This window comes from Pteronotus mesoamericanus, unplaced genomic scaffold (assembly GCF_021234165.1).
Source record: "Pteronotus mesoamericanus isolate MK-2021 breed Mesoamerican mustached bat unplaced genomic scaffold, CSHL_Meso_final scaffold_1186, whole genome shotgun sequence".
In the NCBI taxonomy this organism is placed as follows: Eukaryota; Metazoa; Chordata; class Mammalia; order Chiroptera; family Mormoopidae; genus Pteronotus; species Pteronotus mesoamericanus.
Window position 1 is genome coordinate 13,786,315 of NW_026555302.1, and position 17,212 is coordinate 13,803,526.

A 17,212-nucleotide genomic window follows, 5' to 3' on the forward strand; every position below is an offset into this window, starting at 1 on the left:
TGCCGGCCGGCTGGCCCCACGCCTCCGGTCCCACCCCAACGCCCGGGTGGTTGCGGGTTCTGAATCCAGCACCGAACATCACCAAGGGACACGCATGTACTTCATGCCTTGGTTTCTTCAGCACCATGCTTAGAAAGTGGATGTTTGATTAGCTCTCTCTCCGATTTAGTTTCCCTTTCATGTTCTCTGTTCTTGCCCAAGACCAAGTTCAAGGGGACCTACAACATGGGGTCATAGGTTTTATGGTTTTAAACTTCGGATGTCGGCCAGGCAAGGCCTCTGACCATGGACCCCAGCTCGGTTTCCCTCCGAGGCTCACGGGCCGGGCTGCGAGGGGCAGCCAACCGGCACCGGGCCTATCGCTGCCGGCCGCCTGCTCCCAAGGGCCGCAGGCCAGGGCCAGCCTTCACGCTGGTAGATGGTGGTGTGTCACAGGGCCATGTAAGGACCTCCATCCTAGCCCCTCTGTACCAAGTCCCGGCTCTGTTTCCGCCAAGGCCAGCGGGGTTAGTGAGAAGAGCATTCCATTTAAAAATAGCTTTGTTAGTAGTCAAGGCCTTCATCCTCTAGGACATTTCCACGTCAGGCTTGATATCAGCCCCAGCGTGGAAACCAAGGCACGCTTACTTAACCAAGTTATAAGAATGCAAATCTCTAGAGAGAAATCGTTATTCTCCATTGCAAATAACTTTTTTGGTATTTTTATTAAATGTGTACCCAAAATGACTTAGCTATAAAGCTTTAAGGTTTCATTTTTAAAAGTTAAATTTGGCTTAAAAATTAAATTTGGGGCAAAGAAATCTATGAGATCCATGGTGTGATCCTTTGCACCAACTCACGCACAGATCTGACGCCTACTTTCGCATGCTTCACTCCTGGACCACCTCTCAGCCCAACCAGACTCAGCCCGAGTGGCTTCCCTCTGAGACCTGCGCCCTTCAGCTGGGCCTTGACCCAAGCGTCGGACGCATCCTGAGACTCTATGAACCGAAGGGTATGACTTCTACAACAGAGCTGTGGGTCTTTTGCCCTTCGTAAGCGAATTCTCAAAAATCATATGATTACTTAAAATGATTCATGTTCTTAAAAAGCAAAATTTCTTAAACTTTCTCCAGAACACAAGACACCACGGCTATTCCTGCAAAGTGGGAAGCCAAGCCCACGGGCAGCGGCCCCGGCGGACGCCCACAGAAGGGGCCGAGCGCGAGCGCGCACCGGAGCCAGGCGCCCGAGCTCCCACCCCGCCCGTAACGCTGGGGACTCCTAAAATCACTCAGATAAACGTCAGAGGGAAGATCTTTCACCGTTAACAAATTTTTGGTAACCAGCTAGGAAAGAAGAATGCAAATTCCAATGAGAAACGGGTGTCACTGTGCAACGCTGATCGCAGTCACCGCAGCATCTCACCCGTGTGTGCTCTTTGTATTCACAAAACGCTGTGTTTAATTTCATAAATTTATTCAAACTGTTTTCCAGGTTCTTATAAGTGGCATATGTAGCGCCCTCTGTTCATCAATAAATGGAGTTTTTTCAAAGGGCAAGAATTTTATTATCCTGTTATTCTTCCGTAAATTTACTACTAGGTCATATACACTAAAACAAAATAGCACACAGGACAAACCGAGGTGAATCACCTCAACTGAGCGCACAGACTGTGATGTGACGCTTAATCGAGGAAACAGCAGGGAAGCACTGCAGGCCCCGAGGCCGCCCGAGGCCTGGGAGCGGCCCCAGGGCTTAGTGCGGAGACACGGGCTGGCCAGGCCCCATCCCGGCCATCCCCCGAGGCCCTCTGCTAGTCTCGTTCTGCGCCTGGGTTTCTTGGGTCAAGGCTGCTACCAGGTGCCAAGTTAGAGGCAGATCCAAACTCCAGGAGAACCCCTAAAACATGTAAATCATCTAAACATTATGAAGGTGACAAAGAAACGATATGGCTCAATAGAAAAACAGCTCCGGTAACACAGTAACTGCAAAGTAAGGGTAGTGGAGCCTCAAGAAGTTTCGGCTTCTCTGAGACCCGCTCTCCCCTCATATCCTCCTTTTTCACTGATGTTATGCTGCTGTGTTTAAAAAAAAAAAACACAAAACAACAAAAAACAAAAACCGCCTCTCCTTAGGTCTAGAATATACAAACTCGCTGCTTAGTCCCTCGGTTTTCTCAGTCACCAAGCAGCACCGGCGGAAAGCGTTGTAATCAGCCTGGCTGGCAGGCACTAAGTAACTACGGTTCCCTGCTAGTGTCTGTTATCTGCTAAAACTACAACTTCTTTTTTAAACCAATCTGGAAAGTGACATTTGATCACTTTCTGATAAATACCATTTTATCTGGAAAGTGGTACATTTTATTAAAAAGTAAATACTTAATTTTACTTTCAATTATGACCTTAGTATCATTTTGTTACAGAAGTGGAGGGAAAACACAAGGACATCTGTCTGCTCATGTAACAGTCACTAGACGGCTTTAAGTGCGCGCTGGAAACGCGCCCGGACCCCAGCCCTGCCGCCTGGGCTTTGGGAACCGTCCCTTTGATTTCAAGATGTGCGCTGCACGACCCGTCACCGCCCATGTGGGCCTCAGGCGGTAGGCGGTGGCCGGTGCCCGCGCGCTGCGGGACTCCCTCCGGGTACCCGCTCCGGGTACGGAGAGGAGGGGAACTGAGCTGTCCTCGTCCAAAGCGCACACTGAGGACCTCAGACCAGCCTGTGCGGGCGGAGAGGAGACTCGGTGAACCTCCCAGTGCAAACACAGGGAGCAGCGCTTCCTCTGCGTTCACAGACGCGCCACTGCAGAGCGCAGGCTCGGCACCCACCGCCTCCGAGGGCAGGGAACGCGCTCGCTTTCCGGCGGCGCCGCCGCTACCGAGGCTGCTGTGCGAGCAGCCACGCAGGCTGGTCTGGTAGAGCTGCCGGGTGTCTGGTGCCTTCCCTGTGAGGCGGGCCCTGTGCTGCCTGCATGCCTGCCTGGCTGCCGGTATCTGTGCTAGTCCTTCCCATCCTTGCCGAGCCTCACCCCATTTTGCAAATAAGGACGCGGGCACTGGAATGAGAAAACTAGCCGGGGGGGGGGGGCGGATTCACACCCAAGTCGTTTTGTCCCGCTCCCTATACAACACTGTCACCGTCCGGTGTCAGTCCGCCTTCCGTTACAGCGGTCACTTGCTGAGAACAGCGGACGGCCTATCGATAGCGGACCACTGGGCACAGACAGGCGAACCCGTGCCCCTCTCCTGCGCAGGCCGGACTTTCAGAGATGCCACGTGACTCTCTGGAAGAGGACAGACTTATACAAGGCCTGCTGGCACCAACTGCAGAAACGGTTTCTAGACAGTATGGAATGCAGTATGCTTTAAAAGACTTATTTTCTCTAGGAAAAAAATAAAATACATCCTGTGATCACATAAAATGAAAACTGGGGAAAGTATATGACCATGTTAGCAATTCAATTCTTTATTGCAGTTATAATATTTGTTGCTTGGTGTGATTTTTCATTTTCTAAATTAAGTTACCAAAGTTTAGTAGAAATCAAAGAAAAACATAACGTTCTCAAATCGAGAACTACTATCACACTACTCTCGTCCAGGGTCAACAGAAAAGCCAAAAACTGAATAGTAGCGATAACCAAAAACCCGACCCAGGCCAGGATGTTTCCAGGGCGCCGTGCTAACTGCACACACCCTGACGTCACACACGGCCCCGGGCGCCCCCACGCCAATTCCCTGCCGGCCGCTCGCTCGCTCGCTCAGAGAACAAGCGTCACCTGAGACGGCTCCCAGCTTGAAAAGCTGTCAGTTTACATGACTGAGACACCCTTACGCGGAGCAACCGTCCAAAATGGAGAGACTCTTTCATGTGACTTCAAAGAAAGCCTCGGGAATTCTGTATTTTACAGTTCTTGTTCATTTAAAAGGTACCCACCTGTCACCAGGTCCTGCACGATACCTGGCCCCTGGGATCAGGACCGGGTCATCATCACTGTCATCTGTGTCCGGGAGAGCAGAGTCCGCGGCTGACGCTTCCTCGGGGGGCGCGGGCCCGCCGGCGGCCGTCTGTGCCGGAGGCTCGGGGCTGGGGCTGGGGCTGCGGCTGCGGCCGCGGGCAGCGGTCTCGGCGATGGTCCCCTCGGGAGTTCCCGGCTCCCGGCCATCCTCAGACCAAGCGGCGTCTTCTGGGACCGCGCACGGACCCCCAGGGTCGCAGGCCTCCCTTTCGCCTGAGCAGGAGCCCGAAGGCTCGGGTGCGCACTTGTCTGGTTGTGCTGTCGGGACACAAGGCAGTCAGTGCCAGCAGCCACGTGTGGCCTTAGCTATTTACTCTAACTTCACGCGGTCACAGACATCTTCTAACAGAACGTTTCACTGACCGAAACAGAGGGGAGTCCACAACATGCCTATCTGGAAAGGACCGCCAGCTCCAGAAGGACACAGATGGACGCTTCTTGCCTCCCCCATGAAGCAACGACCTGGAGAGGGGGCGACTCACCTGTGTCTGTCCAGCCCTGAGCCGGGCTCTCCGCGGACGTGCCTTCCTGCTGCGCTGTCCCGCCCGCCGAGGGGGCTCCGGGCGCTCCTGGGGAGGGACCCAGAGAGCTGTTTAATTTGACTCTTTAAGGAAAACAGCCACTAACTTAATAGTCCAGCTCCTGATGTCAGCAGTTCTTAGCCCTTTTGGGGTCACTGAAACTTCTGCCACTTGGATAAACCTCCCCCTGGCGGACGCCCTGGGGGAGGGGCACACAGCTGTGCCAGCCCCGCCTTGAGCCCCGGACCTGCGGGCACAGCCCCCCATGGGTCTCCAGTGTGTGTGCTGCACCCGACGCCTCCCCACTGCTGTGATCCTGCCGGCTTTCTGACCTTCACGAGGTCTGACCGTGACCCTGAGTACGTTCCAGCTCCTCACGCACACATTTGGTACCATCTGAACGACCATGAACAAACAGCAAGGATGAGCCTTCTTCAAACTGTTTGTCCACTGAGAAGACTTAGGTCTGGGATTTAACTCCAAGACCCCTGAAGGATCAGTTTTTGCACCTAACTGGACAGCTGTCCTACACATATTTAATTCTTGTAAACTGTTACTGAAGTATCTGGTCATTATTTCAAAACAGAACTCATTTATTCCTTCATTTATCAAGCATCTATGGAGAATCTCTCTGTCTCAGGCTCTCTGCTAGACTCTACCTTTCACACGATGGTTATTACATAAACACGTTCTAGGGAAGGGCTCCGAGCAGCCCCCGCCTGAGAGAGGACTGGGCCACGGCCTGCGCAGCTCACACCCCCTCCCCCCGCCCCCCAACCCGCCCCCGTCAGCCCAACTCCGAGAGGCCCAGACAGACACTATGAACGCCAATGCCAAGCGGCACTGAGAGCGCACGTGGCTGGCAGGACGGCCACGACTCCGGCCTCTGTGTCCGCAGCGGGGCCCCAGGCGGCACTGTGACGCCCGTCAGAAACGCTGACGGTCCCGACCAGCTGCACCCGTTGCTGTGGATCGGCAGTAACAGCCAGACTAGAGGCCAAAGGAATTTGTTGCAAACAAGAAACCGAAGGGCACCGCTGAGGGAACGGCAAGCGGGGACGTCCACGCGGGCTGTGTGGTGACAAAGCAGGGTCCGGCCTACCTGCCTCGCGGTCCCCCGCTGGGGGCGGCTCTGAGCCCTGGGGGCCCCGGGCCCCCTCCGGCCCCTCGGGTGCGCCGTGGGTCCCGTTCCCTCTAGAGCTGGAGGAAGTGCTGCTCCTGTCACCGAAACAAGGCCAGTGGCCCCCAGGGAGTTACTAGGTGTGAACTTGGAGGGTCATTTGTATATTTAACAGCCACAGAGGCAGTTGGAAAAACTCAGGCTACAAGTAACATGTAGGGCTCTTAGCTTAACAGTACCTACAGAACATCACTTTTAATACTCAAGGTGACTACTTTAATCTTAAAAAGCAGACTTAAAAATACAGGAGGTCGGCTTCTACACTGTTCCAGGGCTCCTGTGATCACCTGTATTTCTACACACCCCTCTCTTGGATTTCACAGCAACTACGCCTCCCTTCTCCTCCCCACTGGAGCTGGCTCACCCGTCCAGGGCCTTAGTGACGCTACAGATGTGGATCGGACGCCCTTCTGGGCTTCGCTGCTCTGGGCTGCTTCTGAACGAGCACTTTAAAAAGGGCCCCAGCGTCCCTTTGGCCCTGGACTGCGGACCACTTCTGTCTGGGCCATTTCTCAAACGTGGCCGGGGACTGGGCACCGCAGCGTGCAGAAGCCCCGACCGGGTTCCAGTTTAGTTTGGACACCCCGCTGGGGGTGACCACGGTTAGTCAGCATTTCTGGTGCGAGCAGAATACCGGGCTGATTTAAATCAACAAGTTTCAATGAGTAATCTGGGACAGGCCATGGTACCCCATAGTGTAAGGAGGGAATTGAGTAGGAAAGGAAACAGAGGAAAATGTGTAACAATCTGACTCAGATTAAAATTACATTCACAGAAATGTGACAGTTTCTCGAATTTAGAATAAATGTGAACAAGGAAAAGAAACTTAAGAGATACGGTAACTTAAAAAACATTAACTATAGACAAATAGCCGTGACTCAGTAAGCAATGCAAGCTATCATGAGTTTTCTGGCCAAGATTTCATTTAAGGACCCTTTTAGGCTAATTGCAAAAGTCAGTTTGACTTTTCAGACAGGGGCGTCCGTGTAAGGCACACGGGGCTCTTACGAAGGACCCTGTCCGTCCGGGCCTGTGCGCAGAGGAGGAGGTTGGGCAGCATCAGGCGTCAACTCAGGAGGCCTCATGCGAGCGACTCCTTAATACTTTTCTGTGAATTCTACTTTTTTTGCAATTACTCTGTATTTCTTTTTAACCAGAAATAAATACGTAGCCATTTTAGTAAAGAGAAACTAGCGTGACACGTAAATCCTTGCGTGACACGTAAATCCTTTTGTCCCACTGAGAAAGCTGCAACACAGGCACACATACATGTCCCTGTGTAAGTTACGGGAATGAACACGTCACAGCACTGATGTAGGGACTGAGAGCCATTAGTGGAAAAGACAAAGTAACCAAGGCAATATCTTTAGCAAATGTTAATGTGGCATTTTAAATCACAGAGAAATGAGATTGTTCAGTAAATGGTGCTGGGACAAAAGAACAGCCATGTATAAAAATTAAGCTATAGCTCTACAGCACACTTCAAGGAAAAATAAGTTATAGAAGGATTAAACATATACTTTTTCACATAAAATCATAGAAATATAAGGGAAAAAAAAAGAAAGAACTCCCCCCTACTTCCTGGGAAGGATAAGGCTTTCTAAGGGGGGAGCTGTAACCAGAAAGCAAAACTGCCAACCACCAAGAGCCACACACCAGGCTGGGGAGCCATTCGCAAAAACGGACGGTAGATGGTTTTACCCTCACTCACCCTCTGCCGAATAACCACCTCTTATAAATCAGTAAGAAAAAGTCAAACACCATGGTAGGAAACTGTGCAAAGGGTACGGGAGGCAATTTACCCAAGATGATACTCAGAGCTAACAATCTCTCGGGCCAGTTGGTTGCTAAGTGCTATGTGCTTTTTCTGCACGGTCTCACCAAACCCGCAACAACTCTGGAGGTCGGTTCTATGGAACATGCCCGTTTTCAGGTGAGAAAACTGGGTCTTAGGTTCAACCACTGTCCAGGTCAGAGTCTAAGCTCCCCATGGCTCTCTTGTCTCATCTGTCTTCAAAGAGACAAAGCCGGGGCAAGGCACCGCAGTGGCAGAGACAGAAAACAACGCATCCTCTCTTCAATTTTTTATGATGAATATAGAATATTCATCAGGAATAATCAGGAAAAAACCTAATTACTTCCTTGATAAAGAAATAAACTGGTGAATGAAAGAATATGATTCATGGTCAGTATTCAAAAGAGTGGGACTAAACATTTTTTTCTAGAGAAAGTGCTCGGATGAGATTCTTTGTAAGAAATCCGCCCCTTCTGTCCAGAATGATGAAAAAAGAATAGACAAAAAGAATAAGGATGGCGCTCTTCAGTGAGCCTAAATTATACATTAAGAGAAAGGGCGATGAACATCCTGATTTCAAACGGAGAGGTCAAACACTCGGACTCATGAAGCAGTTCTGTTGACTGCACCTTCAAACACGCATCCAGGATCCAGCCTCTTCTAAGGACCTCCCCTGCTCCATCCTGATCCGAGACAGCGCCGCCTCTCCCCTGGCCAACGCCGCCTCTCCCCTGGCCAACGCCGCCTCTCACGTGGCCAACGCCACCTCTCACCTGGCCAACGCCACCTCTCACCTTGCTAATGCCACTTCTCACCTTGCTAATGCCACAGCCTGCTATCTGATGTCCTGGCTTCTACTCACGGCCTATGTCTGCACAGCACCCAGACGTCCCTCGTCCTTCAAGCACGCACCTCACTCCTTGGCTGACCTGATCTGCCACTGATCTCTCCTTTGGACGCTCCATTCCGGCTATAAGTGATTGCGTCCCTTAAGGATCCTGACACACAGTAGGTCTGCCCCTGCACTGCCTGCGCTCACTCTGCTCGTCCCCTGGCTGTGCACACGGCCGCTCCCTCGCACCCTGCCAGTGACACCGCCCATCCCCCAGGCCCGCTGGCCACCCTCCCCTGCCCTGCTCACTTCCACAGCCCTCAGCGCCTCCTAACCTGTCCCACAATTCACTTATTCATCGTGTGTGCTGTCCACCTCCCCCGCCTGGGGTGAGCTCCTACACAGCAGAGACATTCGGCCTATTTTTTTCACTGACGCACTCCCCGAGTCTACAAGAGTCTCCAAAACACAGAAGGCGTTCAGTCATATTTGGAAATGCTACTTACTCAAAGGTTCTAGTATCAAATATGTACACACATAAACACAAATGGAAACCAGTGAATTGGAATAAATATTAATATTATCATATATGAACAGATAATCAATTATATATTAATAAACAATATATAACTGCATTATATATTATTTACACGTATTATATATTATACTACCATATAACATATAACAATCATATTAATATATAATTATGTTAATATATTAATTACACAGAATAATTAATATATTGGTTATAAAATGATCAATATAACTACTATATAGCATGTGGTTATAGTACTACAAAATTAATTATATATTAAGAAAGGTTATATTATCTTTATATTAGTTAATATTAATATAGTAATACATTAAAACTAAAGATTTTGGAGGCACTCTGAGGCAGAAGGCCATGAGACAGTGGGAAAGAATGTAAGAAACCCAAGTAACTTGAGTTTTTGGAAGAGTAAGAGTTAACTAGATTAATGAGCAATCAATAAAATCAGAAATGCCATTGAAGAGAACCTATGCAAACATTAAATATATATAAAGCTCAACCTTACTAGTAAGCAATTAAATAGAAACAAATGTTACTTTAAAATCAAATATACAAGTTAAAAAGAAGGGAGTGTACTGAACATTGGCCCAGAGACAGCAAAACGGGCACTTTCATGTGCTGCTGACAAAGTGTAACGGCACAAGACCCTGTAAAAATCACTTGGCACTCTCTTTGGCCTAGATATAGTTCATTTCTGGAGGTTCATCTCAAGTCAATAATCCTCAAGGTAGGGGGAAAAGCCTGTAAACAAAGACATTCATTATAGCCTTATTTGGATAAATTAAGAAGAGAAAGACAAATTCACTACCCAGCTAAAGAGAAATGGTTAAGTGAACTGTAGTACCTCTACTTGACGGGCTATGATACAGCTCATAAAATAATTTTTATGAAAGCTAAACAGTAACATGTGAATGTTTATTATAAACTTAAGTCAAACAAATGCAGGGGAGAATCAAGTATATTCAACATGATTAAAATTATGGTTTAAAGCTGAAAACAAAAATCATACATATATATACATGTATCTATACACAAAACCAAGACTAAAAAGCTCTAAAATGTTAGGCTTGTTATTGTTACACTAACGGTCTACAGTCGATGCATTCTTTTCATTTTTTGCATGTGCTGTCAGAGGAATATCCCAGACCAGCGACATCAGCATCACCTGGGAAGTTTCTAGAAATACACATTCCCGACCACTCCTCCAACCGAACTCTGAGCAGGGCCCAGCCCCCAGCTTCGGCAGGCTCTCCGAGTGGCTCTGAAGCGAACGTTACAGCAAACGAGACAGAGAGACGGTGAAGCGCTACACACAATATCTGATACAGTCCTACAAAACGGCCAAGAACATCTTACAAAAACGTGGACTTACCATTCGTCTGTAAAGTTCAGTTTTATTGTGCTTGTGGTTGTTCCTTCTGTGCTGTAGTGCAAACTTAAAACTGGTTCACCTGTCCCTGGTTTGGGGCTCAGCTTTTCATTATTGTTATCTGAAAATTGCGTTTAAAACATTTGAAAAAGTCTCTGACACCAATAAAAAGATGACATTTCCTAAAATTTCTAAAACTTAAATTAGGTTGTCCTGGTCATAATTCTCACATCTGCTAAGGTTCTCACTTCAGGTTCAAGGGTAAGCGCTACGGAAGCGCTCACACGCCAAAGCGGCACTGCGCCACGTCCCAGCTTTGCGTGCACGGCTTCACTGGAGGCAGACGGAGATCACACACATTTGAGAACCATTATTTCATCATCAGGGAATCAAAGAATATTAACATGCATTGACATACATTATCAACTGGTGCTTTTATTTAATAGAATGCTCATGACCTTGGACTTCCTTTGCTACAGCACCGAGAATAACGGCTCCTTCGGAAAGGCTGGGGAAACGCAGGAGCTCTGGAGGAAAAGGCTGTTTTTCAAATTCATAGACTTACAATCCAGGGCAGGGGGAAGAGAATTTATTGTTCTTTGTAATTTTCTAAAACTCTCTATTATAAGATCATGTTTTGGTATATTTCACCTCCTCCTCCTGGCTAATCTTGCAAGGAATTTGGTTACTAAATGATGGAAATGGGAATTTCACCTTAAGAAGCTATAGGTTATTTTTCACGACATACATCTATTTCAAAGAATAAAATCTTTACAAAATGGCAAATAAAATCCAGAAACCCTATAGAAATGGATATAGAACACTTCAAAGCCACCTCCCCCAAGAGTACATGGATATTCAAGGGCAAAATTACATGGGGCTTTAAAATTTTTCTTTTTATGATGAACACAGCTTGGGGAGCATTAAAATACATAGGAAACATGCACTGCTGTATAATCAAACATGTCATTTCTGCCAGGGTCTTGCAGAAAGCAAGCTCTTCTGTGATGTCACTGTTCTCTCGATACCAGTTCAAGACATGACACAATTGTACTAAAAATAAGCTTTGCCTTGAAAGGTAACGACAAAAGCAGTAACAACTTAATAAACCCACACGACTCAGGCTTTGTGGCTCTCAGGCACTCGTCCCGATACGGGACCTCTGTCTTCCCACCTTCCGCCCGGAGACGTGGGTGCGCTCCCTGCAGGGGGGCCTCAGAGAGCCTCGGCTCGGGTGGCCGCCGGTGGCAGGCGGCTCACAGGCCTTTGGAGCAGAAGGGCAGCAGGGCGGCAAAGCGTTCTCTCCCTGCCGCCAGCCAGGCGTCAGCCGCAGGGACGCTGTCTCTGCCCCTGACTCGGGAGACGTCCTCTCTGACAACATCCATTTCTATTTGAAAATGAAGTGTCGGTGAATTCTAAAACCGGTCTCCCCAACGGCAAAGTCACTAATTCCGTACCACTTCTGTCGTGACTATGTCCTTGATATAAACGGCTACTGGAAATAAATGAACAACCTCTTACAACTTCCAAGATTCACTTTTGTAGTGTTTTGGAGGTGGTATTTTGCCCAACGGCATTCTGATAAAATAACCAACAGACCTTTAGCTTAGATAAAATTATCCAGAATGGGACTTTTAAAACACCTATTCTATCTTTGACCATCTTTGAAAATCTGGCTGTTTCTTAGTCATTTGTCCACAGAGTTTTCCTTGACTCTTCAGTCATGTGACTGATACCTTTGACCCTCTGCCAAAGTCACAGTCGCCTTCAGGCGCCTGGCGCAGGTGAGGACAGGAAAGACTGGACGCTCCAGGAAACTCAGAGGCAGGGCTGCGGCTGGTCCTCTCACGCCTCACGACAGTTCACAAGTGCTCTGCTACTTTCATTTTAAAGTAAAGAAGGAATAACAAACCAAACCAGGGCTGAATTTCCTAGATCCACCTCAGTTACAGAAGCAGAAGTAATGAGAAGCCTTGCAAAATGCAAATACTACATCAAAACTTTCCTTCAGAGGAAAATGAAAGAGACAAGTTCTAGACACCTGCAGGCTATAACAGAAACGGCCTAAACAGAGCCGTCAAGAGGTCAGAACGGGGTAGAAACTACTTTGTTTACACACGCAGGACCCTATACCACCCCGAAGCAAAGCCTTCCTGAGATGGTCAATGGTAATTAAAACCTTCTTCCTTATACTATCTACTTACTATAAAGTTACCGTTTTATCTCTCATGAATATGATCGCTATATTGTAAATCATGTTCAACATAGTAGCATTCAGCCCTGGCTGGTGTGGCTCAGCGGACTGAGCGCTGGCCTGTGAACCAAAAGCTCGCAGGTTCGATTCCCACTCAGGGTACAGGCCTGGTTGCGGGCCAGGTCCCCGGCTGGGGGTGTGCGAGAGGCAACCACATGTTGACGTTTCTCTCCCTTTCTTTCTCCCTCCCTCCCCCTGTAATAAATATATAAAATCTAAAAAACAAAACGTAGTAGTAGTCATTTAATTTATAAAATGATTTGTTCAATTAAGTTGCTGTGAACTCACCAGACTTGTGTAAAACTGGCCCGTTGCTGTCTAAGTACAACACACTCCTCTGTCAGTTACAAATGTGTCCGCCCTGAGTCCAGGGGTCTCCCTGAAGGCTGCCCGGAAACAGGGTCTCCGTGACCAGACCACGGCAGTTCCCTCAGCCAAGGCGCAGGCGGGGGCAGCGCCCTGAGGTCAGAATCCATGTCCGCATCCTGCTCAGTCCGTGCGTCCTAGTTTAATGCTCCTCCACTTCATCATTATTACCATCGGTCAGGTTGGATTTTCTCAGAAATAGAGATCCCTGGCTTACTAGTGAACTAATTCACCATCTGTTTCTGATAAATGAATACTGTAAGCTACAAATGTCTAAGAAAAATCTACTTTAAAGAACAAAAAATTAAGTTTCATTTCTACTCAATTTGAAAAAAAATATTTGTAACCATTTCAATTTGCCCTAATTGGCTCTATTTATTAGAGGTTGGATCAGCAAACACAGTCCAGAAACTTTACTGCTGGAAGTTCTTACTTACATAATGCAGGTATATACTACTTAATGACTCTGCCCAGCAAGCAGAGATTTTAAGAGCTGTAGGGGTTAGAACTTCACCTTGCCATACAAACAGCTGCACAGAAAGCACCATCATAAGAGTAACTAAAATGGGTTGAGCATGACCACGTCCCAGAGACATATGTGTTCTTTCAACCTTTGCTAACACCTGTTGGCGTCTCCGCCTCACGGATGAGGACCCTACTGAGCTGGGTTTGTCTCCGGAGCCGCCGAGGCTTCCCGCGACGTGAAGCCCTCCAGACTACACTGACCTGGAAAGACCTTCAGCACAAAGAAGAAAACGAGGCTGCTGGAATAGACAACGGTTTTGGCTAAGAGGCATCCACTATTCCTGCTGCCCTTCCTCAGAAGTGATGCGTAATCTGTTCATTCAGCCGCACGACCCTAAGCGACAAAACCTCCGGCGGCCAGGCGGGCACCGGAGCCCCGGAGAGCTGTGCTGTGCCTTCTCCCGGGCGCGCCGGGACAGTCTGTCTCTTCCCCCGAAGACACCCCGGGCGAATAAAAGCAATGAAATCGCTGTGCGTTCAACACAAGGGCAGCGCGCTGGTGGGAAAAATCACAGCCAACCTGTCCGGCCCTGATCCGTTTCCAGACGGCCATTCTCCCTCGCCGAGCGACGACGGCTCCGAGCAGCCACGCGTGAGGCCAGCAGGGCGGAGCCCTCCCGATCACGGGGGACGGCACTGAACTGAAACGTGCTCAGGAAGCACAGTGACAGCCGCACGGCAATCGAGACAGCATCCCGCCCTGGAACGACTTCGTTTCTCAGGGTTAGAAGTGCATGGTCGATGACGTAGGATTCTTGACTACTGACTATTATTGACTATTATCAACAGGATAACATAATAGTAACAAATGTAAAAGGTCCTTTCCAGAAATGATACAAAAGCCTTTTTGTCAGGTGACAGCCTTGGCTCAGAGAGAAATTTCAATATGGGCTGGAATATAATTTGAAAGCAACTTCTTTTAACTTTATTTGCTTAATTAGGTATCTTCCAAGCCTTTCAGAGAAGAACCACAAATTAATTTTTTTGGTAATACATGTTTTCACACCATTTGATCTGTGCATTTCTACTATGAAATTACGTTCATTTGTGGCTCTAAAAAACATGCTCAAAGACATAAAAGAAAGTAAGTGCGCCAACAGCAGCATGAAACATACCGCCTGGGCAACGAGCTCTGCACACCCTGCCTGTTCAACAGCCCGCACGCCTCCTGAGCTCCCCGTCCCTCCTGCCTGACTCCTTGCCGCAGGCCGACGTCCCCACCCACTACTAGGGCAGCCTCCTGGGTGGACCGGTCTCCAGCCAATTCTCCGTCCTCTGCGCGCACACACCGGGCCAGGCTACGCTCCCGGATTCACGTCCTCTGTGAGCCTCCTGATGTCCTGAACAGAAAATCCAAAAGCTCCTTCTCAACCTGGGCCCTGCCCGCCCCTCGACGGCATGGCACGCTCCGGCCACACTGGCCTCTTCCAGTCCCTCAGATGCGATGGCCTCGCCCGGCGTGGCCTGACCCAGCCTCCAGACCGCCGCCGACACGCTGGCCTTCGGGGATGCCTCACTCGGCCCCCACCAGAGGAGACGTAGACTCTCGCACATTCCCCGCGGCAGTCTGTTATTTCCTCTCTGCGACCGTCACCACATTTCCGTCTCCCATTAATACGGCAGGCTCCAACCATTAGGAATTTATTAATAAAAATTGGAATTGTCCATTTAATGGCTCTGTAAAATACGTCATCTTGCCAAGGTGACATTTAGCAAAATAAAATTTCAATTCGGTGACAGCGTTTAATCTGAAGGGACTACCCACTTAATGCGTGGCAGGTCTGAATTCTGTTCCTCAAAATTTGTTGCTTGTTGTTCTTCAAAATGTTGTGCTTTTGTTAAAAATTCAAGATAAACAAGTAAAAAACACTGACTGCAAGCAACCAGTTTAATAATGTGTATGTAATTACTGAGAGAAAAATATTTTTTCAGTAAAGTGAGCCGTTACAATTTTTAAATCTTTGTTAGTGACATTCGTACCCTTGGGGGCCGCCTCTGCAGAACTCTCGGACGGCTTCCAGGGCCGCGCCTCCATCCACTGCCTCGGGGGCTCCCTCGTGGGGACACCCAAACACACCTCGACCCGGGCCGGTCGAGAGAATCGCACGTCCCTCTTCCCCTCAGGACAAGCTGTTTCTCCTGAAGTCTCCGTCCCCGCGGATGGCGTTGCATTGACCACCCCGTCAAAACACCCGGCTACCGTCCTCCCGGTGCGTTTTAACTAAATCAGTCTCAAAGCCCCGTTAACTGTTTCTTAAATATTTGAACAACCCGCCCCTCCCCCTTGCCCACCACCGCCGCCTTGGATGGGGCCCCCCCAACCCGTCGCCCGGACCGGGCAGCAGCTCCCGTTCTAACCCCTCCCTCACAAAGCTGCCCGAACGAGCTTTCCAGTGCGCCATCTGGGCGTGTTCCTCCCAGGCTGAAACCGCGGCTACAGCGCCCCACCGCTTCAAGGACCCAGTCATTGACTCCCTCCCTCAACACATGTTTATTGTGAATGTATGGCAGCTGCAGTGTTGGGCACTGAGTATTATTAGTGAGTGAAACCGCTCAGAGAACACGCAGAAGGATGGGCCTTCAGCGGGCGGGCGATCCGATGTTGACACACGTGATGAAGGAAGACAGGTCAAAGGGCGGGGGACGGCTTCAGCTCCGTCCTGTCATCGTGGAGAGTGCGCCCTCTCTGTGAGATCTGGAAAGCGGCTGAAGGGAAAGCATTTTTGGTACAGGGCACAGCAAAAATAGGGAAGCTGAGAGGGAAAGGAGCCTGGAGCGTCGGAGGAACCGAGAGCAGGCCTTCTGGGCCAGGGCGCGGGGAGTCCCCCGCGAGGGGGCCGCGCGGTCACGCAGGGGCTCTCACCTGGGGGCTCGCTAAGGGGTCAGGTGGCTTCGAAGGGCAGGGTGGGGGACACCAGGGGAAAGCTTGAGGCGGGCGACGTGACGGGCTGCACCTTTCTAGAGGTGCGCCCTGGCTGCTGGGGAGGACGGCCCTCCTGCTCGCTGAGAGGCTCCCTCCTGCTGCGGAGGACGGGGCGGGCACTACCCTCGGCTCTTACAGCGGAAGTTACCTTTAGGGAACGCCAGCCGGAGCGTGGGGGTCCCCGGACTTCAACAGGTGAGATCCTGCTGAGCAAACGGCACCCAGACGCTCGGCTTCCATCCCCCGGGCCGCTGCCGGTCCTCAGCGCGGCGCTGCTCGGAGGACTCAGGGAGGGCCGCCGCCGAAGGCCTGTGCGGGCACAGCTTCCGCCGGGCCTGGTCGCTATTTGACCTCTTATGTAACATCTCCGCTTACAGGACTGAAGGGCGTATCGTACTGTACCTGGCCCCAAACCCAAAATCCCTCCCAATTCCCACCTCCAAACCAGTCTACTGAGCAAATGGCATCGTCACTGACACTGAAAATCTGGGTGTTACCCTTGTCTCTTTTCATATGCAAATTAGGTACCAACTGAAATTGAGTATAATCTTTTAGGATAAGTCTGTGGAAATTATTCTACATGATTTTATAGACTATGAACCTGGCTACGAACTCTCTGGTAGAAACATGTTCTTTACATTCATATACCCTTGCAAAAAATTACTTGATTAGAGAGCAGTTTTAAACAACAGTAAAATGTAATATACAGTGCTACTATAATTGTTTTACCTTATAGTAATTATTCTTCACAGTTAATACCACTACAATAAATGTATAAAGAAAAAACATGCTTAATTTCTTAGTTCTCAAATTCATTTACCGATGCCCTCATCCGTTCTCAAGAACAGGAAGACCTACAGCACACTGCTCGCATAAATGCTAACTTAAGATGAGAGTACA

General features: G+C 49.3%; 1 protein-coding gene across 6 annotated transcripts in view; it reads right to left on the minus strand.

The window, feature by feature from the left end:
• DCAF6 (DDB1 and CUL4 associated factor 6) overlaps positions 1 to 17,212 on the minus strand; it is a 69,693-nt gene that overhangs the window by 10,025 nt on the left and 42,456 nt on the right. For all 6 annotated transcript variants that reach the window (XM_054587809.1, XM_054587812.1, XM_054587811.1 and 3 more), the window contains 4 exons: positions 10,248 to 10,365; positions 5,621 to 5,736; positions 4,480 to 4,566; positions 3,916 to 4,255 (listed from right to left, as the gene is read on the minus strand). In XM_054587809.1, the coding sequence (XP_054443784.1) occupies positions 3,916 to 4,255; positions 4,480 to 4,566; positions 5,621 to 5,736; positions 10,248 to 10,365 (661 nt within the window). The remainder of the gene's footprint in view (positions 1 to 3,915; positions 4,256 to 4,479; positions 4,567 to 5,620; positions 5,737 to 10,247; positions 10,366 to 17,212) is intronic.